General features: G+C 31.0%; 1 protein-coding gene across 1 annotated transcript; it reads right to left on the bottom strand.

The window, feature by feature from the left end:
* Nucleotides 1-603: 603 nt before the first annotated feature.
* On the bottom strand, nucleotides 604-15,174 carry LOC115994348 (tuberculostearic acid methyltransferase UfaA1-like). Its single transcript, XM_031118452.1, has 14 exons — nucleotides 14,978-15,174; nucleotides 13,176-13,278; nucleotides 10,527-10,622; nucleotides 10,398-10,453; nucleotides 10,170-10,293; nucleotides 6,658-6,720; nucleotides 6,505-6,564; nucleotides 6,242-6,403; nucleotides 4,901-4,974; nucleotides 4,456-4,549; nucleotides 3,629-3,765; nucleotides 3,478-3,558; nucleotides 2,707-2,812; nucleotides 604-919 (listed from the first exon to the last, which is right to left on the bottom strand). Exons 1-14 carry the CDS (start codon nucleotides 15,118-15,120, stop codon nucleotides 812-814), a joined length of 1,407 nt encoding a protein of 468 aa, XP_030974312.1. The 5' UTR covers nucleotides 15,121-15,174; the 3' UTR covers nucleotides 604-811.
* Between the last annotated feature and the right edge of the window lie 5,613 nt (nucleotides 15,175-20,787).

The raw sequence follows: 20,787 nt of genomic DNA, 5'->3' as shown, positions 1-20,787 counted from the left end.
TTTTGGCCATTTTTCCCAGCCTCCTTTCTGGATTGCTTATTTTTCCTTTTATACTAGCCTGTGTTCCTTATCCTTCGTCCACGTGTAGGATCGACATTCCAAGACTAATACTTGTCCCATAAGCCCATACCCAGAGTGGTTGGGGGTGGTTGTAAAAGCTGGAGATTATGGCTCTGTCAGGTGCAGAGTATTAAATGGCAGTAAGGGCAGCTTTCCCTGGTCGTTAAACTATTCAGGGTGTCCTTCCCTTTTGACATAAATATTTTTAGATTTTTTCCAGACTGTTTCTATTCCGTTTTTGTCCTTCCTTCCAGGGGGCCCTCGGACATGCCGAGGACTGATTCGTCCTCGGCTGTGTCCCAGGACTATTTTGTACTTGTATTACGTATCCTGGGCTATAACCCTCCTCGGCTCGGGCCTTGGGCCCTAATGAATAAATGGGCCAGGGCCTCAAATCATTAGACCCCACAAAGCTATATTTGAAATTTGGGAGGGGGGGGGGTCTAAATCGGTATCTAATTTATTAGGTTGGTACTTCCAAAATATTCCATGGAATTTGAGTACAATCTCATACCATTCATAAGTATTTTATCCATGATTAAATAATTTGAAATTTGGGGGCTCTAAATCAATATCAAATTTATTAGGTTGGCATTTGCAATAGATGTCATGGAGTTTGAGAACAATCTCATACAATTCTTAAGTATTTATCCATGATTCAATTACCATTCTGAAGAAGCAAACAACGATATTAAACACTTCTAATGAAAGCAAATACATGGAAAGGAACCAATTATAGGTTGGCCTGACATTAATATGAAGGACTGATTTCTCTCTTTGGAACAGAATCAAGATCCTGATGGAAACTTTGATACGGATTGTTCAGCGTAGCAACATTGCTTGGACGTGAGAATACAACCTACAGTGTAGACATAAACCAAATATTTTTGAGATATATGACTAAGAATGTGCTACAGAGTTTTCAAAGATAGATGCAAGTTCATAAGTCAATAATAATAGCAATTTGCCTAAGTGGAAGATGTGTGGTTTCATGAGTGAATATATTTATCCAATGGTAAGCTTTTGTACAATTTAGCAATTTTTAACCACTTAGTGTGCGTTTGGAACACATTGAAAGTGTGCGTTTTTATGTTTTGCTGAAAAATGGTGGGTCTCGTGCACTGTTCACGGGATCCGTAACTACAGAATTCAACAAATTTTACTTTAAAATTGGATTCTATGGTACTATTTACACATTTAAAAATTATTTTGCTACAATGTTTTCAGTTTTCAGTTTTCAGTTTTCAACAGTAAGCAGTATCCAAACAAACTCTTAAACTCTTAAATAAAACTACGACTAATCAAAATGTGTGGCATTTTTTATTGATAAACTCTTCAAATTTAGTCTTTATCATTGAGATAATAAAATGGAAATTTTCTTCTTAAAAAATCAGAGGAAGATTCACAAAGTTTCCTAAATATGAGTTCATTTAGAATTCAATTGTGACACATTATTATTTAAGTTTCTCCATAATCTTAGTTAATTACAAATATACCTTCATATAATTAAAAGTTATAAAATCAATTTATATATTTAATAACAAATGAACATTAGAAAACAATCTAAAAAAAGAAATTTAAACATAAAATTGGATTGTCAAAATTAAATTGAAAAATAAGAAATAGTTGCGAAGCATTAAAGTTATGACAACATCTAAAACGTTTTTCTATGCATCTTGATGGGTTTTAAAACTTTGTATAACATCCAACCCAAAAAAGTAATTTATTTTTTTATACGTTTATATGTGATTTTATAATAATATTTTAATGTTACATAAAATTAAACTCAATTAGAATTGGTTTTGTACGTGGGAGATGAAGGTTTATTTATTTATTTATCTTTTTAAGTGAGGGAAAGGATGATTGTCCCTCCCGGCCAACTCCACCTATAATTATGGTGTCAATAGTGGTAAGAGGAGTGAAGGGAAGAAATGAAAGTGGTGGTGGGAGGCGTGAGAATGGGGGGGCGTGGGGGGGGGGGGGGGGTGGGGTGTTTTGTGGAAGGAGGAGAGGTGAAGGTGGCAATTTATCCAAGTGGGTGGGAGATGGTTGTATTGATTGTTGACAATGCAAGGGAGGAGAGAGGAAGGTGGTGGTGGGGTGTGGTGGTAGGGAGAGTAGGAGGAAGGAGGAGATGGTGGTGGCAATGATGATGTGGAGAGTGGAGATGGGGAGAGGTGGTGGTGCTACTGGTATAAGCAGTGTAGAGGAGGAGATTGATGTTGGGAAATTAGGGAAAAAATAGTGGCAACAATTAAGCATATTGTGGGAGGGAGGTGGTAGTGATGGTGGTGTGAAGTGTCCAGGGAGATGATGGTGCTGCTGATGTAGAGGAGAGGGTGAGAGAGATGAGGACGAGGCACATGCTTGTTCTAGAAAATAGTACTTTAGGCTTGAAGCATGAGCCATTTTTTACAAATTTTATATAATTTCTTGATCATGAAAATTATTTCTATTAACTATTTTAGTTTGGATCAAATATTTTTTTATATAAATATTTTCTTAAAAAATACTTCGGTAAATGGCACTTCACGCTGAAAGAAAAAGTAGCTTTAGTTAAACTTTCCATGAATCTTAGCAAAATTCTACATGAGTCAATATATTCTTTTAATTATAGCATAATATCACTGTAGGCAAGAAACATACCTGATAATTTCCAAGTGTACGTGACTTAAAACCAGCTGCAGAATAATCAAAGTAATATTCCCACGTTCGTATGAACTTTTCGTCAAATCCAAGAGCAAGAATTTTGCTGAACACAGAAATTAAAGCCCACACATCAATTAAAAAAAAACCATGTGGTTAGCTTGATATCATGATCAGTTTTGCAAAGTGCGTACAACAATCATAAATTTGCCACGTTCCCCATAAAAAGCTTCTTCCTTTTCTATTTTCTATAAAGTAACAAAAATATGTCCATGTCCTAATCTTCAACCTGTAACAAAAATAAATTTTGAAATATGTGTTTTCCAAAAATTGATTATTTTCTGTCTAACATTAATTGCAAGTTACAAGGGAATACGGCTATTAGTTTAGTGAACTCCATAACGGCCTTTTTGCACTTTCAAATTTGCCCTACATTGTAGAAAGAAATTGTAAATGCTCTAGGATGGCTATGTTTCTTTAGCATATAAAAAATTCTAAGCATGTCTCGGGTGGAAGGCTAATGGAACACGGGAGTGCATGATAACAACAATGGGTATTGTTAAAATATTAAGAGCCCAAATCTCTTATATATCTTAGGCCGAATTGATAATATATTTTTTCTGCAAATAAAGAACCTAATTGAAAAACTTACGGTTTTTTTCGCTAGTCTAACCACAACTTGGTGAAGAAATTATTTTAGTATTAGGAGGCGTCTTTCTTTGAGACAAGAGAAGTAAGAGAAGAACCATGATATATTAACTGTATTCTTACCTCTGATTGTCCATAAAATTTTTTCTCCAACATTTGAGTGTTTGATAGTAATGAATCCCTATGTTCTCCACGTGTTCCACGCTACACTTACAAAACTTTGAATTAATTTTCTAGAGAAAAATAGTTTAACCAAATAATAAAATAATAATACCAGAGTCTGGATGCGTTAGCCATGGCTGATGTTATCCTGCTTAATGAAGGTAGGCATCCACCAGGAAATATATATTCCTTTATAAAATCCGAACTTCGCCTGTACTCGTCGTAACGTTGGTCTGGTATTGATGTGAACTATATAAAGAAGAGACAACCACAAACCAACTTCAATGGTTAGAAGTATATTTAAATCAAACGCATAGAAGAGTAATAAAGACCAAGACATTATAATAAAACTGGGAAAAAGATATATATATATATATATATATATATATAGGACATCATTTGTTTAATTACCTGCAGAACAAAAAGCCCGTCTTCTGCTAATAATGATTCACAGCAACCAAAAAACTCTTCCATATATTCATGGCCGACATGTTCTATCATCTCACTGAAAAATTAATGTTATCAAAAGATTTTGTTTTTATTTTATTTTTACTTTTTTGTAATGATTAACGTTAGATTATGTTCAAGTTAGCTCATATTTGTTTTTGAGCCAAAGAACCATATGGATGTAGCGTAGTAGGGTATATATATATAGGACATCATTTGTTTAATTACCTGCAGAACAAAAAGCCCGTCTTCTGCTAATAATGATTCACAGCAACCAAAAAACTCTTCCATATATTCATGGCCGACATGTTCTATCATCTCACTGAAAAATTAATGTTATCAAAAGATTTTGTTTTTATTTTATTTTTACTTTTTTGTAATGATTAACGTTAGATTATGTTCAAGTTAGCTCATATTTGTTTTTGAGCCAAAGAACCATATGGATGTAGCGTAGTAGGGTATATATATATAGGACATCATTTGTTTAATTACCTGCAGAACAAAAAGCCCGTCTTCTGCTAATAATGATTCACAGCAACCAAAAAACTCTTCCATATATTCATGGCCGACATGTTCTATCATCTCACTGAAAAATTAATGTTATCAAAAGATTTTGTTTTTATTTTATTTTTACTTTTTTGTAATGATTAACGTTAGATTATGTTCAAGTTAGCTCATATTTGTTTTTGAGCCAAAGAACCATATGGATGTAGCGTAGTAGGGTAAGTGGAGTGGAACATCATGAACCGATATAATATATAAACATTAATTTCAGTAACTCCAGTTTCTCATATAATGGATTAATTGCTTCTCACTCTTGTAGACGTAGGCACATTGCTAAACAACATAAAATCATTTTGTTATTTTTCTTTCTTAACCTTACTTAAACTGATTATATTCATTACGGATTAAAATAGTTGGTGGAAAAGGAACTCACCAGGATATAATTCTGTCATATTTGTTGGTATCGGGCAATTGGCGGTAATCACAAAGGAGAAATTTAATGCGGTCCTGAAAGTAAAGTTGATTAAGGTTAATTTTGAAGTAACTAATTGACCTTGAGAAAAAGAATAATTTCATAAGATGTGCCATATTTAACCAGATGGTTTCTTGCTAGGACAAGAACCAATTATTATGTGCAAATTGTAAACCTAAACAAGGCAAAACAGATTTATATATTCTTTGCTATGTGCTTGTTAAGTATGTGTCAATGACCACAATAAAACAACGATCGTGATTCTATTCTTTTACCTCAAAAAATGGTCCTTGATTTAGTTTTTTGTTTTCATGAATTTAAGATTATATATATAGCGCAACATCATTAAAATTTAATTCCACCAAATAAAGAGTGATGACTCTTTTTAAATGATGTAGTACAACATTTAGATTTAGATTTATTAACTATCATATTTTTACCATAAAATAGGTCCAATATTATAAAGCATTGATGATCATTATCTATATAACAAAAATAAATGGATAAAAATTGTTAGGTATACACATGTGAGTGAAATCTCACATTAAATAATGATGGGAAAGTTGAATGGATAATATACTGTAGTCAGTTCCAAACTCAAAGGCTTTAAGCCTTTTGAGTTAAATGGTATCTTTATATGTTATATTAACTAATGTTTCCCAATGTGTTCTTTGCCCAACAAATGATATTAGAGCACATGAGGTTGTATGGGAAAAGTTGCAAAGTTATCAACATTGCTTTTACAATTGGAGTGGAATGGTATATCGCACAAAGCCCATAAAACTCACAAAAATGATTATGGAAAAAGAGCCAACAAATGAATATTGCTATTAGTGCTAATGTTGTAGTGTGAGGTTCTATGGACTTGAAAGTGCGGGCCAAGTTCCCATGGATAAATGTGCAAGGTTGACACATGGTTTACAAAGATGGAGTAAGACCCATAAATGATGCATTGATAAAAAGAAATAAATAAATAAATAAAATAAAATAACCCATAAGGCAAGGGGGAGCAAGTAAGGCCCATGAATCATGAATGACCCATGAAGAAGTTTTGAAGCCCACAAGGAAGAAGAGACTCACATGTAAGGGGTTGAGGGATTGTCAAGTATACACGTGAATGAAATCTCACATTGAATAATAATAAAAAGAATGAGTAATTAATATATAATATTTGACCCAAACTCAAAGGTTTAAACCTTTTAAGTTAAGTGGTGTCTCTATATGATATACTAAGTACAATCAGAATTTTATTTTTTATTTTTTACCACCTTTTATGGTAAATGTCATTCATCAAATTAATACCTGAAGGCCAGCATCTTTCACTTTCTTTTCCGCAAGTTTTAGTTGCTCTTTAGACAAAGTGATGCCAGTGTATTTGCATCCAGTTCGATTGACAACTTCAATAGCAAAGCTTCCCCAACCACACCCAATTTCAAGAACTTCATGCTTCTCTTCAATTCTTGCCTAAGTTGATCGAAAAAAAAAAAAAAAAAAAAAAAAAAGGAGATCAGTTTAGGGCCGGAAATTTTTAAAAAATTTGATATAACCCAGTAGAAAAGTCTCACCTTTTCAATCAAAGTAGACATTTTTCTCAGCTGCGCAACCTTTAAGTCCTCATCTTCCTTCTAAGAAATATTGTCATAAAGGTGAATTTAAGTTAAAGATAAAGCTTAAAAAGGATGTCATTATATCATGAAAAGGTTAATTTTGATCCTGACCTTAAATACAGCGGTGGAGTATGTCATTGTTTCGTCCAGGAACAGAGCGAAAAGTTCATTACTCTAGAAACACAAACAAAATGAATAATAAGCTTATGCTTGATATCAATTATGTCACTAATCATGTTTGAATACTATCATTCTATCATACAACGAATTAAAAAGGTTATCATTAATCTAAACGTATAGTCTCAAGTGTCAGCATGTGAATTGAACTCACAAGCCCATTAATTAGCTTTAGCCTCCGTTTAGATTGTGCTAAAATGAAATTCTAGTGCATTTGTGTCTATGTCAGTGAGTCCCGTGTACTATTCACGGGACTCACAAGTTGTCTAATTCAGTAAATTTTTCTTCAAAACTGAGTTCCACAGTACTCTTCACACATTTAAAAATTATTTTGCTACAGTGTTTTCAATTTTCAGTAATAATCGGTTTCCAAACAAACCCTTAGTCTAGTATTTTTTGCGCGCATGAGAACCCTAAAATTTTTAAACTGATCAAAAGCAAAACGCCACTTAGCTGACTTTCACAAAATAGTACTCCAACATAAATTTATGGATAAATTTTAGTTAGTTACAAAATTAATTGTAACCTAAGGTTACAACCTTACTTTATATCTTTTTATTGGAGGTGACTTTTGACAAATCCACCATTGAATTACATTTTCTTCTTACATCCTTCATACTTGCAAAATTTCTACAAAATTAAAGATCAATAGCTATGTCATCGATAAATTGTTAAAATTGCAAGTTTTTATAGTTTAAAATTATGCATAAAATATTATCTTATAAATCATATAGTAAATAATATCCGATTGACACAAAATTAACATCCGATTGGCACAAAATTAACATGTATATTAAAAGCATAAAGAATATGTATTCTAATGGTTAGATTTACAAATTATGTAGTAATAATAATGATATTGAATAAAGTTGTAGCGTTAAGCTACAACCAATTTTGTAACTAAACTTTTTCCATTGGTGTTAATTTGGATTTTTGTTAGAATCCCTCTATATTCTACACCATTTTTCATCTATTCATATTTGTTATTGAAATTTTCAGGACGTAGGTCAAAAGCCAAATCACGTATATTCTTGGTATTATCTTTCTTTTCTTTCTTTTTTTTTTTTTTTTTCTTTTTGTGTGTGTGTGTGTGTATTTTTATTTTGGGTTTTCTTCACTTCTCTTATATATTTTTTAGATATGGCAAAACCAATAGAAAGTTGTTGACTCGACCCGAACCCAAAATTTTCGACCCAAATAAAAAATGGGCCAACTCATGACCCGCCCTTTTTTACGGGCCAACTTGACCCGGCTAACCTATGACCTAACCTATTTTTTAAAATTATTTAGACCACATGCCAAAGTGCTAGCTATTTAGTAGCCACCTGTGGTAGTGGTCATGTCCCAATTTATTAAAAAAAAAAGTTAATTAAAAGGGAAAAAAATACAAAAGGAAAAAGCTTTTTTAACTACATGTCTACACTACTAAATGTGTAACTAGAACCCAAAAAAAAAAAAAAAAAAAAAAAAAAAAAAAAAAAACCTAAAGTAAAGGAAAAGTTCAAAAGTCCAGTGAACTTTGAATCTGAAGTGTGTAAACTTTAAATATATAATTTTTAGTGCTCCTTAGAATCTACTTCTCTTTCAAGTTGTAAAATTGTAATTATAAGCATTCTGGTTGTGAGTTTTTAACATGGAAGATTTTGTGTTATCATGATTGTAACGAATTTTAGTCATGCTCAAAACTATCAAATTCGAAAGGATATGGAGGGCTTTATCTTTTTTGTTTTGTTTGTTTTTTTCCCCTCACATGTATAATAGTAATACAAATAGTCTAATAATAAAGGGTTCCCAATTAATGAGGAAAAACGAAGGGTATTAGGTGCAATTCCTTTCCTCGATTTATTCATACATTCTCCCTAAAAATTTGGCATATTTTATTTGTTTTGTTTTGTTTTTTTTTTTTTTTTTTTTTTTTTTTTTTTATGTGAAAATATGGGTCAACCTGACCCATCCACAACACGATTTGCCCAACTCATTTTCAACCCGTTTCAAAATGACCCGTTTTTTTAACTCAACTTGTTCTCGACTCGCAACCCGATTTACCCAACCTGACCGTTTGTCATATCTAATATTTTTTGAGATCATTCTAAAATTATAATATTTTCACAATTAATCTTGTATGGTAGTTTTATCTAAATGGACTTTCTCACAACAAATTGGTATCAAAATCAAGGTTCACTACCTATACCTTTGGATTGTTCCCTTTGGAAAATTTTCTAATTGGTTCGAGGATCTAATTAGTGGGAAGAGAGGTGTCAAGAGAGTTCTCTACAAAAACTTTGGCAAATTCATCTGAATCCTTTGGTAGTCAAGAGACTTATGACTATGGTTTTTAATACCAAATTTGAAGTAGAGAAATTTGATAGAATGAACAGGCAATTCGAAGTTATACATATCTTGATACAAGAGTTAGATACTGTTTTGGAAGACAAACTTGAAGATAAAGACAATGGAGTCAATACCTGTTCCACTCAGTTTGGGCTATTAAGAGCAAAACTTGTGTTTCAGCTTGGATTGCTTTTGCAATATTTTTTTTTGCCAAAAAATAGAAGAAGAAGAAAGGAGCAGGGTGATGGCAACAGGACTAGGCCATGTGGTGGTAGGAGAAGTAGCAAGCGGAGCATATTTTTGAGCAGTGTTGTTGAGAAATTTGAAATGAAAACTGTGTTTGTGTTGCATGTGTTGAGAGAGAGAGAGAGAGAGAAGATGAGAGGGAGAAGTGAGAGAACAAGAGGGAGAGGCTCAAAGTTAAAAAGGGAGAGAGAGAAAGGGTGAAAGAAAAAAAAAAGTTTTAAATTTAATATGTTGCCATAATAAACTGCTATCTATTGCTACAGATAGCAATTTACTGCAAATGATTGAAAAAAAAAAAATTATTTTAGCTTTAGCATCACTGATAATGCATGCTTTTTGCCTTTTTGAGTGGCAAAATAATTTTTTTTGTTAAAATACCACCATCAATGTGGATGCCCTAAGAAAATCAAGGAGAGAGATAAAAGTGGAGAGATTCGGTCAATTTGAAAATAATAAGGCATTTAAAAAGTAAATAAAAAAAACATTAGGAATTTATGTGATCAGCCTTTAGCCTACATCCATGAGTTTAAATGAAAGGAAAATTTCATTAACAAATTTGGAGAATACAAAAATGGTGTAGATACACTCTCACATAATCTAAACTCTAATACACCCAAATAACTTTCCTAGCCAAGACTAGGGTTGTACCTAAAACAAATGGTAGATTTTCTTTATCTTAAAATTTCTGCATAACACTCTCAAAAAGATTTCTCTGTAATTTTAACTAAAAACCAAACAAAACAAAGGCAAATAAAAGCACCCAGATCCAAGGTTGTGTCATCCATAAAATAAATTAAAAAAAAAAAAAGAAAAAAGAAAAAAAAAAACCTCAACTAGAAACAAGGAAGTTAAAGGCCATAGTCTTATACCAGCTCGTAATGACGAGAGATGTTCCTGCGTGCCTGTGTAAGAGTATTTTGCCTTGAAAAATGCTTAAGAAAATAGCCTGCAGATCCTATAGCAGCCGTGAATATCAATGGTGTCCACCAACCCCTATAGTCACAAATAAATAAATAAAAGTTGAGCAATTGAGGAGATGATTAATTATAATATGATTATCCAAGCTTCTAGCAAAGTCTGGTAGTTGCAATATGTACCTTCTCTTATTCAATTTCAAGATAGAGGACTTTGAATCTCTGCTAGCAATAAGAATCTGCAAAACATGTCAGCAAGGTAAATTCTAAGGAGGTAATTTTGGAATTAACTCAAACTCTAATCAATCTTACCAAAAAGAGGTTTTGAAGACCTTCATCTCCATCTTTGAAAGAAATATCTCCATCAATAAATGCATCAACAAGGCCTAAATCGGCCCGTGTCATAATCTGATCAAAACAATATAGCCCTCGTCAATGGTGTTGAGGTAGTATAATAAAATGCCAATATAATTTGCAACCAATTAATTAACTTTGAAAAAAAAGTTCTTGCTAATTTCAAAAATAGTTATATTATGTTGCAACTTGCAAGCATGGTTTTAAAAACCAGATTGATCAAAGAATCGGAAATTAAAGAGAGTGGTTACTAAGTTTCTAGTCCTACCAGAATTTGACTGATGGTTGAACTGGTGAAATCATTAATAAATAATTAATAATTTTTAAATTATAAAAATAAATAATGAGATATATAATAAATTTATAACTAGTAAAATAAATTTGAGTGCTAAGTTTAAGTAAAATATTTTTTCTTTTTTCGTCTCTTTGCATTCCAATTGTTCTGACTCGAGACTCTCCATTAATGTAGTACTACTTGCCTAGCATAACGTCACTATTTTTTTTTTTTTTTATTTATTTATTTATTTTTATTTTTTTTGTAGACTCTTAGAGCCACTATTACTTACCATTCAAAGAAACCAAACAATAATTGATAAGTAATAGTGGGCCAGAGGCTCTAGGAAAGTAGTGCTACAATTATTTGTAGCACTACTTTCCTAGAATAACGTTACATTAATAGTAACGTTATTCTAATGTTTGTTTAATATATTGTATATTAAAAAATTACTATTTTGTAATGTTGTATATTAAAAAATTAAGCATTTATTATATTTAAATTATATTTATGTTAGTGAGTGCCCTTAGGGCACTCATTAATAATCCACTTTAAGAAAGTTTTGATACCACTTTTATGGGAAATGAAAAAAGCTATCAAAATATTAATTACTTTTTTTTTTTTCATTTTCCATAAAAACTTTCTTTATATGGATTATTAACGAGTACCCTAAGGACACTCGTTGGCATTTCGCAACAATTATAGCCCTGTATAATATAAGAGAAATGCTAACTAATGTTCTTAGAGTATTAGTTAACAATTCATTTAAAAAAAAAAAAGTTTTTATAGAAAAAGAAAAAAAAAACAATTAATGTTTGGTAGTTTTTTTTATTTTCCATAAAAGTGGTGTCAAAACTTTCCCAAAATAGATTATTAACAAATATCCTAAGAACACTCATTGGCATGACCCATAATATAAATACAAAATAATAAAAAAATTAATATTTTGTCAGTTTTTTTTTTTTTTCTATAAAAGTGGTATCAAAACTTTCTTAAAATAAATTTTTAATGAGTATATTAAGAACACTCGTTAGCAAAACCTATAATTGTTTTCCAGCAAAAAAGGACGTGCCTATCAATTATTGTTTGGTTTCTTTGAATGGTAAGTAATAGTTATTCTAGGAGTTTACCAAAAAAGTAGTAACGTTATTATAGGAAAGTGGTACTACATTAACGGAGAATCTCGAGTCAGAACATTTGGGAATAGAAAGAGACGAAAAAATATTTTACTTAAACTTAGTTAGTGCACTCGTTAGCAAAACTTATAATTGTTTTCCAGCAACAAAGGACGTGCCTATCAATTATTGTTTGGTTTCTTTGAATGGTAAGTAATCGTTATTCTAAGAGTTTACCAAAAAACTATTATAGGAAAATGGTACTACATTAATGGAGAATCTCGAGTCAGAACATTTGGGAATAGAAAGAGACGAAAAAATATTATACTTAAACTTAGTGCACTCGTTAGCAAAACTTATAATTGTTTTCCAGCAAAAAAGGACGTGCCTATGAATTATTGTTTGGTTTCTTTGAATGATAAGTAATAGTTATTCTAGGAGTTTACCAAAAAACTAGTAACGTTATTATAGGAAAGTGGTACTACATTAATGGAGAATCTCGAGTCAGAACATTTGGGAATAGAAAGAGACAAAAAAATATTTTGCTTAAACTTAGCACTCAAAAGTCAAGTACTCAACATTCCCCATCGAATTATTAAATCCACCTACCTCCGCCACCTATTCAATTCTTTTTACTTATTTGTGTGTTTTTTTTTTCTTAATGACCCAGCGGCCAGTGCCCAGCGCCCTCATTTTTTAAGCTTTCCATATCCCCCTCCTTTAAATTTCGAATCAGCTTCTTTTCCATCTCTCAAACTCTTTCTTTCCCCTGAAAATTTCAAGAATCAGTGATTTGAAAACGGCCAAGTAAGATAATTCACTTAAAAAAAATATCAAGATCATCCTCTAATATTTACCTCTGCTTCTATCTCCTTCTTTCTCTCTCTCTCTCTGCAAAAATATGTGGTTTTTATTTTTTTCATTTTTTATTTTTATTTTTTAAAGAAAATGTATGTTTTTTTTTAAGTTAATCAGAACTGTTCAAGAACTGGTTCAGCCATACCGGCTTTTGAATTTCACGGTTGAACCACCAATTCGCGGTTTTTTTTATTTATTTTTTTTTTTATGCAATTTTTGGTTTTTAACAAGAATTAAACTGGATTGATATTCAGTTTTAGATTAAACCGGTCGGACCAGCTGGTCCTAACAATTTTTAAAACCATGATTACAATTGATTACTCTTATAAAATAATTCCGACATAGAGTAAGAGTACACACCTTCCAATAAAACTGAGGATTTTGAACTTTAAGAACTATTTTCAAAGGACACTTTTTCTTGTCTCCTTCAAAGGTAAATATTGTGTCCCCTTTCTCCAATAAACTGTAATACAACAACGCATAGTATATCAATCTTTATTTATTTATTTATAAGATAATATAGACAGAAAACAAAAGCGATGGAACCATAGCTACATCCTCAAGTTCGACCGAATTGTGATGGATCTTTCGAATTGAATCGGATGGAGCTCTTGACCGAACAAATCACATGTTTAAGAAGAAGATCTCAAGCCATCAAAGGACCCAAAAATCAGGTGGCTTAGGAGGCTCTATTAATTAAGTCAGAAAACTAGTGGAGAAGAATAGATATAAGAATGACAAAGCTCTATACAACGCATATGGAGCTTGCCCTACATTTTTTTTTTTTGGCTAAGTGAATGAGTATTTATAATGCATAGGTTGGGGAGAGGATTTTGGCAGGAAGGGACATATGAAGGCCTAAAAAATTTGTTGTCATATCAAGTCGGTTAAAGAGATTTGTGTCAGGGTGGCAGCCCAGTTAATGTTCTAGCTGGTTGTTCTGTCCAGTCAATAGAATCTTGTTAAGCTAAAGGCGACTTGTAGATAAAGATGGCAAAATTCAATACAACCCATAAGCTTGACACGATACTACATGAAATTAGAAGGTTATGGGTTGAGACTTAACGGCTTTGTGTCATATTTAGGTTGACACGATTAACCCGTTTAATAAACATGTTATGTTTACGTCCAACTTATGGAACCCGTCACTTAAGTATATAAATTTATTAGTTGTTGTGGTTTTTTTTTTCTTTGACATATTGTGATTAATTCTTTGTAATATTGAAATTTGCTTTAGTTTTAAATGATTATTTTTTATGCAATAACTCATTAGTTCTAAATTTTATATTAAAAAATTATTTTTTTATAGGAAAAAAATTTATTTGTTTGTTTTTTTATAGTTCAAACCAATTTGGTTAATAAATTTTTTTTTTTTTTTTTTTTGGCTTTGATAAAATCTAATAAACAGGTTAACACGACTAACCAGTTTAATAAACAGGTCGTGTTAGAATTGAGAAATTTTATCTCATTTAATAAACTTGTTAGGTTAGTATTGACCCATATAGTTTAATATTCATGAGTCAACATGACATGAACCCGACATACCAACATGAATTGCCACCCCTACATCTAGATGTTGATCAACTCTCTGTGGGTCTCTGAGGCCCGACCACCTAAAATTTGATTGTTGACACAGTGGGCATTAAAGGTATTTTTCTGAGATGGTAACAGTAGTTGATATTAAAGATTTGTAGTACGATTGTAGTCAAGTAGTGTTTTTGGATGGCATTTGGTGGTGCGTGCCAAATATAAATAGCAAGGTGGTGGCAACATAGTTGGAAAATCGGGTGTTGCTATTGGTGTGGAATTTAAGATGTGTTTGGATCCCGTTTATTTTGTTAGAACTGAAAAATTATTGCTAAAAGTATTGTAAATAAAGAAAAAAATTAATTGAAATAGTACAATAGAGCTCATGAATAATGCCAAAAGTTCAGTAAGACCTATAAATAATAGCAAATATAAGTTGAATAGTGAAATAATTTTCATTTTTCATCCTAACCCAAACGCACACTTAAAAATAATCTGAATTGTAATTCATTGGACAAAATTCCAAACTAACTCTTGCATGATAGACCACGTACAATACTGATTTTCAGAGAGTGCATATATGCAAATATAGAACGAATATATAAAGAGAATATCTATGTTAAGAGTAAACTCACATGAAACGTCCAGCTGAGATATAAGTTCCAAGGAACCTAGTGACAAAAAGGCGCACCCCTGCTTCTATGAGAGATGGTTTCATGTGTGTTGGCCTGCTTAGAAGAGCATTGGTTTCTCCAATCAAACTATCTGCAGCAGCCATTTCAAGGCTCTTGGCAAAGAGAAGTAGAAGTTACAACTTACAAGCGATTGGCAAAGAGATGTAGAAGTTACGAGTGATTGGCAAAGAGAAGTAGAAGTTTACAATTTATAGGAAGGGAACGTTAAAAATTTAAATTATATCAAATTACAATTTAAAATTTGTAAATTGTTTAAATTGTAATTTGATATAATTTAAATTTCTAGGTTCAGGATACTTAAAATTTTATTCTACAGGTCAAAACCAAAAAAAGTAAAACATAATTTATATATATATTTTTTGGTTTCAGTGCAGGGAGGTTTTTGAAACCCCTGGGCTCCAAGTGGAGCCAAATGATATGCTTGAATGAAAAGTATATATATTTTGATGAAAAATGAAAAGTATATATAGAACCTAGATAAGACAAACAAAAAATTATAGATGGGATAGTCTGACCTTGACTAGCCTTCTTTTTTTTTTTTTTTTTTTTTAGGAACTTGACTAGCTTTTAACCTAATGGCGAGACAAATAGATTAACAGTAACATGTTATATATATGTCAACTAAGGAAATTTTTATAATAATATAATTAAAAAAAAAGTGTAAACTCTTAAAAATAAAACGGAAATGTTTAGTCTACGTTGTTTTTTTTGTTTGTTTGTTTGTTTGTTTTTTTTTTGCTAAACAAAAATAGGACCTTTATGGTTGTATTATGCCACCCAGGTTAGTATAGACCATATTAGGGACAGGACCACAAGGACCACTGAGGTATCCGCCAAGGCTTGAACCTGTGTTTCCCTTAAATCCCTCACACAGCAACCCACCAACAAGAGCCCGCTGGCAGCGGGAATTGAACCTGGGCTGCTTAGGCGGAGCGAACGAACCTTACCAACTAAGCCAAGCCCTTGTTGGCAATGTTTAGTCTATTTTAATATTACTTTTGAGTTAAATTAAATAAAGGGTAAGGTTTAGCTAAATTTTTTTTTTTTTTTTTTTTCTTAAGAAGGTTTAGCTATAAACTTGATTGAAGCCTAAGTAAGGGAGTCAATACCGTATCGAAAGTTATTTCGGCTCGGCCCAAAAAACGAAATATTTTAGTATCGATTAATACCGATATACCATTTTGAAATTACCACCAATATGCGTATATCTTATATCTAAAAGCGCCAATGTCCCTACAGTGTTTTCACACTGTTCATACAGCATTTTTCACTATTCATCTACAGTACCATTTTGGTGAGGCACTTTTTTTTTTCTTTTAAGTTTTGAATAGTAGCTACAGTACCAAGCGGCACTATAGTAGATACTTTTTTTTTTTTTTCCAGTCTTCCGTTTGTCTCTTTTTTTTATTTTATATATATATATATATATATATATATATATATAATTATTATATTGACATAATAAATTTCACAATATTTTCACAATTATTGACGTGTCAATTTCTTATAATTCGTGAGCCACTTTTTTTTTCCCCAAGTTTTGAACAGTAACTACAGTGCTAAGTGGCACTGTAGCTACAATAGCTACAGTTTTTTTTGAGTAATCGGTCTATGTCTTTTTTTCCTTTTAAATATTTATGTAAATTGATATATATATTGTTATACTGACACAACAAATTTCACAATACCTTCACATTTTTTAACGTGTGCGAATGTGCTAAAGCACTATAACTACTGTAGCTATAATAGCTTTTTTTTTTTTTTTTTTTAAGTAATCAGTTTTTTTTTCCCTTTTAAATATTTATGTAAGCTAGTATATATATTATTATAGTGACACAAAAAATTTCACAATATTTTCACAATTATTGACGTGTCAATTTCTTACAAGCCGAAATAAAATAATAAAATATAAGATTGTGACCAACCACAACTAAAAATAAATGTTTTGAGAAGATGTTACAACATTTATTTTGCAGTGCTTTTGGTTTATTAAACTAGCACGGTAAATACAGTGCCTAAAGTTTTTTTTTTTTTAGTAATAGGTTTGTGTTTTTTATTTTTTTTTGAAAATATTTATGTAAGCTAGTATATATATTATTATACTGACACAACAAATTTCACAATATTTTCACAATTATTGACGTGTCAATTTCTTACAAGCCGAAATAAAATAATAAAATATGAGATTGTGACCAACCACAACTAAAAATAAATGTTTTGAGAAAATGTTATAACACTTATTGTGTAGTTTTTTTTGGTTTATTCAACTGGCACGGTAGCTATAGTGCCTAAAGTTTTTTTTTTTTTTTTTTTTTTTTTTAGTAATCAGTTTGTGTTTGTTTTTTTTTCCCTCTTTTTCTTTTAAATATTTATGTAAGTTGGTATATATATTGTTATACTGACACAACAAATTTTAAAATATTTTCACAATTATTGACGTGTCAATTTCTTACAAGTCGAAATAAATAATAAAACATGAGACTGTGACCAACCATAACTAAAAATAAATGTTTTGAGAAAATGTTACAACACTTATTGTTATCACAATATTTCACAATTGTTGAGATCCCAGTTTCTTATAGATCAAATAAAAAAATGCTAAGTCCACAGCATTTTAACATTAATTTCTACAATGCCTACAGTTTTTTTATTTTTTCCTTTAAAATATTTATATAAGCTAGCATATCCATTAACTATATAAAAAGAGCCAAAGGCTCATGAATAGTGTTTTTTTGGTTTATTCAATTAGTGAGGCATACTTTTTTTTTTCTTTTTTTTTCTTTCCCTTCAAGTATGCCAGTTGGTTTGAGCTTTTTTTTTTTTTTTTAAGATCTTTATATGTTTACTTTGTACTTGCAATGCAAGTTTACATTGTAAATACACAAAAGTGGTTAATGGTAAATATTGTACAAATTTTGTAAATGTGTACAAAATTTGCCAATTTTTGTCTATAATATAAATTTACATTGTAATTAAGTACAATGTATGCATAAAGATATTATGAAAATATTGTGCCGCATGTGTCAATTCCTTATGGGTCAAAAAAAAAATATTATACCGATATCTTGCTCAACAAAAAATCTCGTGACATTTTGTTGTTATTACAATATATTCACAACTATTGAGGTGTAAGTTATAGGTCAAAATAAAATAATAAATATTGGACTGGGATCTGTCACGGTCTTATACGAATGAGATTAACTTTTTATGACATAATTATCAAAATTCTTAAAATTAATGTCTCTTTTAATTAATGTAAATCTCTATGTATTTAAAAATTCAAATGATTTATATCTTTATTTTGTAATACAAATAAAATCTAAAATTGATCCTAATCATTACTTTTTTTTCCCATGGTTAGCACGTGCCTTGCACGTGCTGCCCTGACTAGTATAAATATATATATATTTTTAAAATGATAAATTTATATGTCACTCATCTAATCAATAACAACAATAATAATATATACTTTAAAATGTAAATATATTTTAGTGTGTACCATTGTAGTTATATAATATATAAAAAATATCCCTCTACGTGACTGTGGGTGGGTGAGTACTGGAGTGGCAGGTTAAAAATAAGTCCCATCAGTTTACTTAGCATTAATAATAATAATAATAGAGATAGTCCCATCACATTTCAAATTAGTATCAGATTTTCATGTGGGCTTGGGGTCCTAAGCAGATAAAAAGAGGGAAAACTGCAAAGTGAAGGGTAAAAGCAAAAAGTAAGAATAATAAAGGAGAGGAGGCAACCACAGGTAGGGGTGTGCATGGGTCAGGTCTGGTTGGGTTGGGTTGGATCAGGTTAAGGGAATTTTTTTTACCCAACCCACCATGGTGGGTTAAAAAAAAAAATTCAATCCAACCCAGCTCATCACATAAGTCCAACCCAACTCACGTGGGTCGGGTTGAACCCATGGGTTGGACAACTTTTTTTATTACTATTATTATTAAATTGAGCAGAAAAAAATATATCACACCTGCCACTTGAATTGATAAACAAAATATACATTAATATATGAACTAATATTCCAACTCAGTTATACATTAATATATGAACTAATATACATTAATATTAACTTTTATATAGGATAGGAGGAAAAACTGGTTATTTAAAAAAAAAAAGTTATTAATTATATAATATATTTTAAATATATATTAAATATATGGGTGGGTCGGGTCAGGTCGGGTTTGGAATTCTATGACCCAAACCCAACTTGACCTGCTATCAAAAAAAAATTTGTAACCCAACCCAACCCACCAAGCCTTAAAAACTGACCCAACCTGGTGGGTTGGGTTGGGTCAAGTCGGTGGGTTGGTTGCACACCCCTAACCATAGGTGAATTAATTTTTGAGAAGAAGAAGCTTCAGAAGCTTGGGTGATCAACAACGGCAACGAATGGCATTCCAGTGTTGCTTCTTGCCTTAACTGCTTCTTCTTCTTCTTTTACTTCTTCTTTTCAGCCTTCCCCTTTCTCAAAATTTACAAAACAAGTCTCTCTTTTCTTAAAAGTTTACAAATAAATCAAAGATTTTTGCTTTAGTCTGAAATGCACTTACCTACGGGAATTCGGTATTTATCCGGTAGGGCCAAAACAACTCCGGTATGGCCGGTATTTAATCCGGTATGAAATGAGAATGTACCTATACCAGTGAAGGTATCGGTATAGAAAATTCTGGCCATATCGGCCGGTACGGTATGAAACTAACTTCCTTGAGCCCAAGGCTACAATCTTACTCAATATTTTTTTATTGGATGTGAATTTTGACAAATTCACTATTGGGTTACATTTTCTTCTTATATTCTCCATACTTGCAAAATTTTCAGAAGGTCAAAGATCCATAATTATGTTATCAATCAATTGTTTAAAGATAAAATTTAGTTACAAAATTGGTTGTAACTTTAGACTACAATCTTATTCAATAAAATAAAAAATTACTACATATTTTGAAAATCTAACCATTGAATTGTATTTTCTTTACTCTCTTAATACACATGTCAAATTTTGTATCAATCGGATATTATTTACTATATGATCTATAAGTTTATATTTTATACATAATTTTAAACTACAAAAACTTGCAATTTAAACAATTTATTGATGTCATAATTATTGATCTTTAATTTTCTAGAAATTTTGCAAGCATGAAGGTTATAAGAAAAAGATGTAATCCAATGGTAAATTTGTCAAAATTCACCCCCAATAAAAAGATATTGAGTAAGATACGTTGTAATTTTAAGTTATAACCAATTTTGTCCATTTTTTAAATTGCAAGTTTTTGTAAAATAAAATTATGCATAAAAAATAAGTTTATAGATCATATAGTAAATAATATCCAATTGGCACAAAATTTGACATATATGTTAATCGCGTAAAAAATATGCAATCCAATGGTTATATTTTTAAAATATGTAACAAGGTTAATTTTTTTAAAAGATGTAGTTTTAAACTACAACTAGGTTTGTAACCAAACTTTGTACTTAAAGTAATCTAACTTAAAATAAAAATGACTTTAAGTTAAATTATTAATACATCATGTACAATTATATTTTTTTATTATTATAAAAAGCCAAATATACTATATGCATTATGTGAGGACGCGATTTGTAACGACCCGTAACAGTGTTGGGTTCGTACGTAAAAAGCTCCAAACAATATCATTTGTAGAGCGTGGGTTTGAAAGGCTAGGCTTTGGTCACAAGACAGTGGGTTTCCGTGGTGGTCATACATAATTAAATCGTGTTTG

Source organism: Quercus lobata, chromosome 6, assembly GCF_001633185.2.
Source record: "Quercus lobata isolate SW786 chromosome 6, ValleyOak3.0 Primary Assembly, whole genome shotgun sequence".
Classification (NCBI taxonomy): Eukaryota; Viridiplantae; Streptophyta; class Magnoliopsida; order Fagales; family Fagaceae; genus Quercus; species Quercus lobata.
This window is presented reverse-complemented; position numbering and strand designations above follow the sequence as displayed.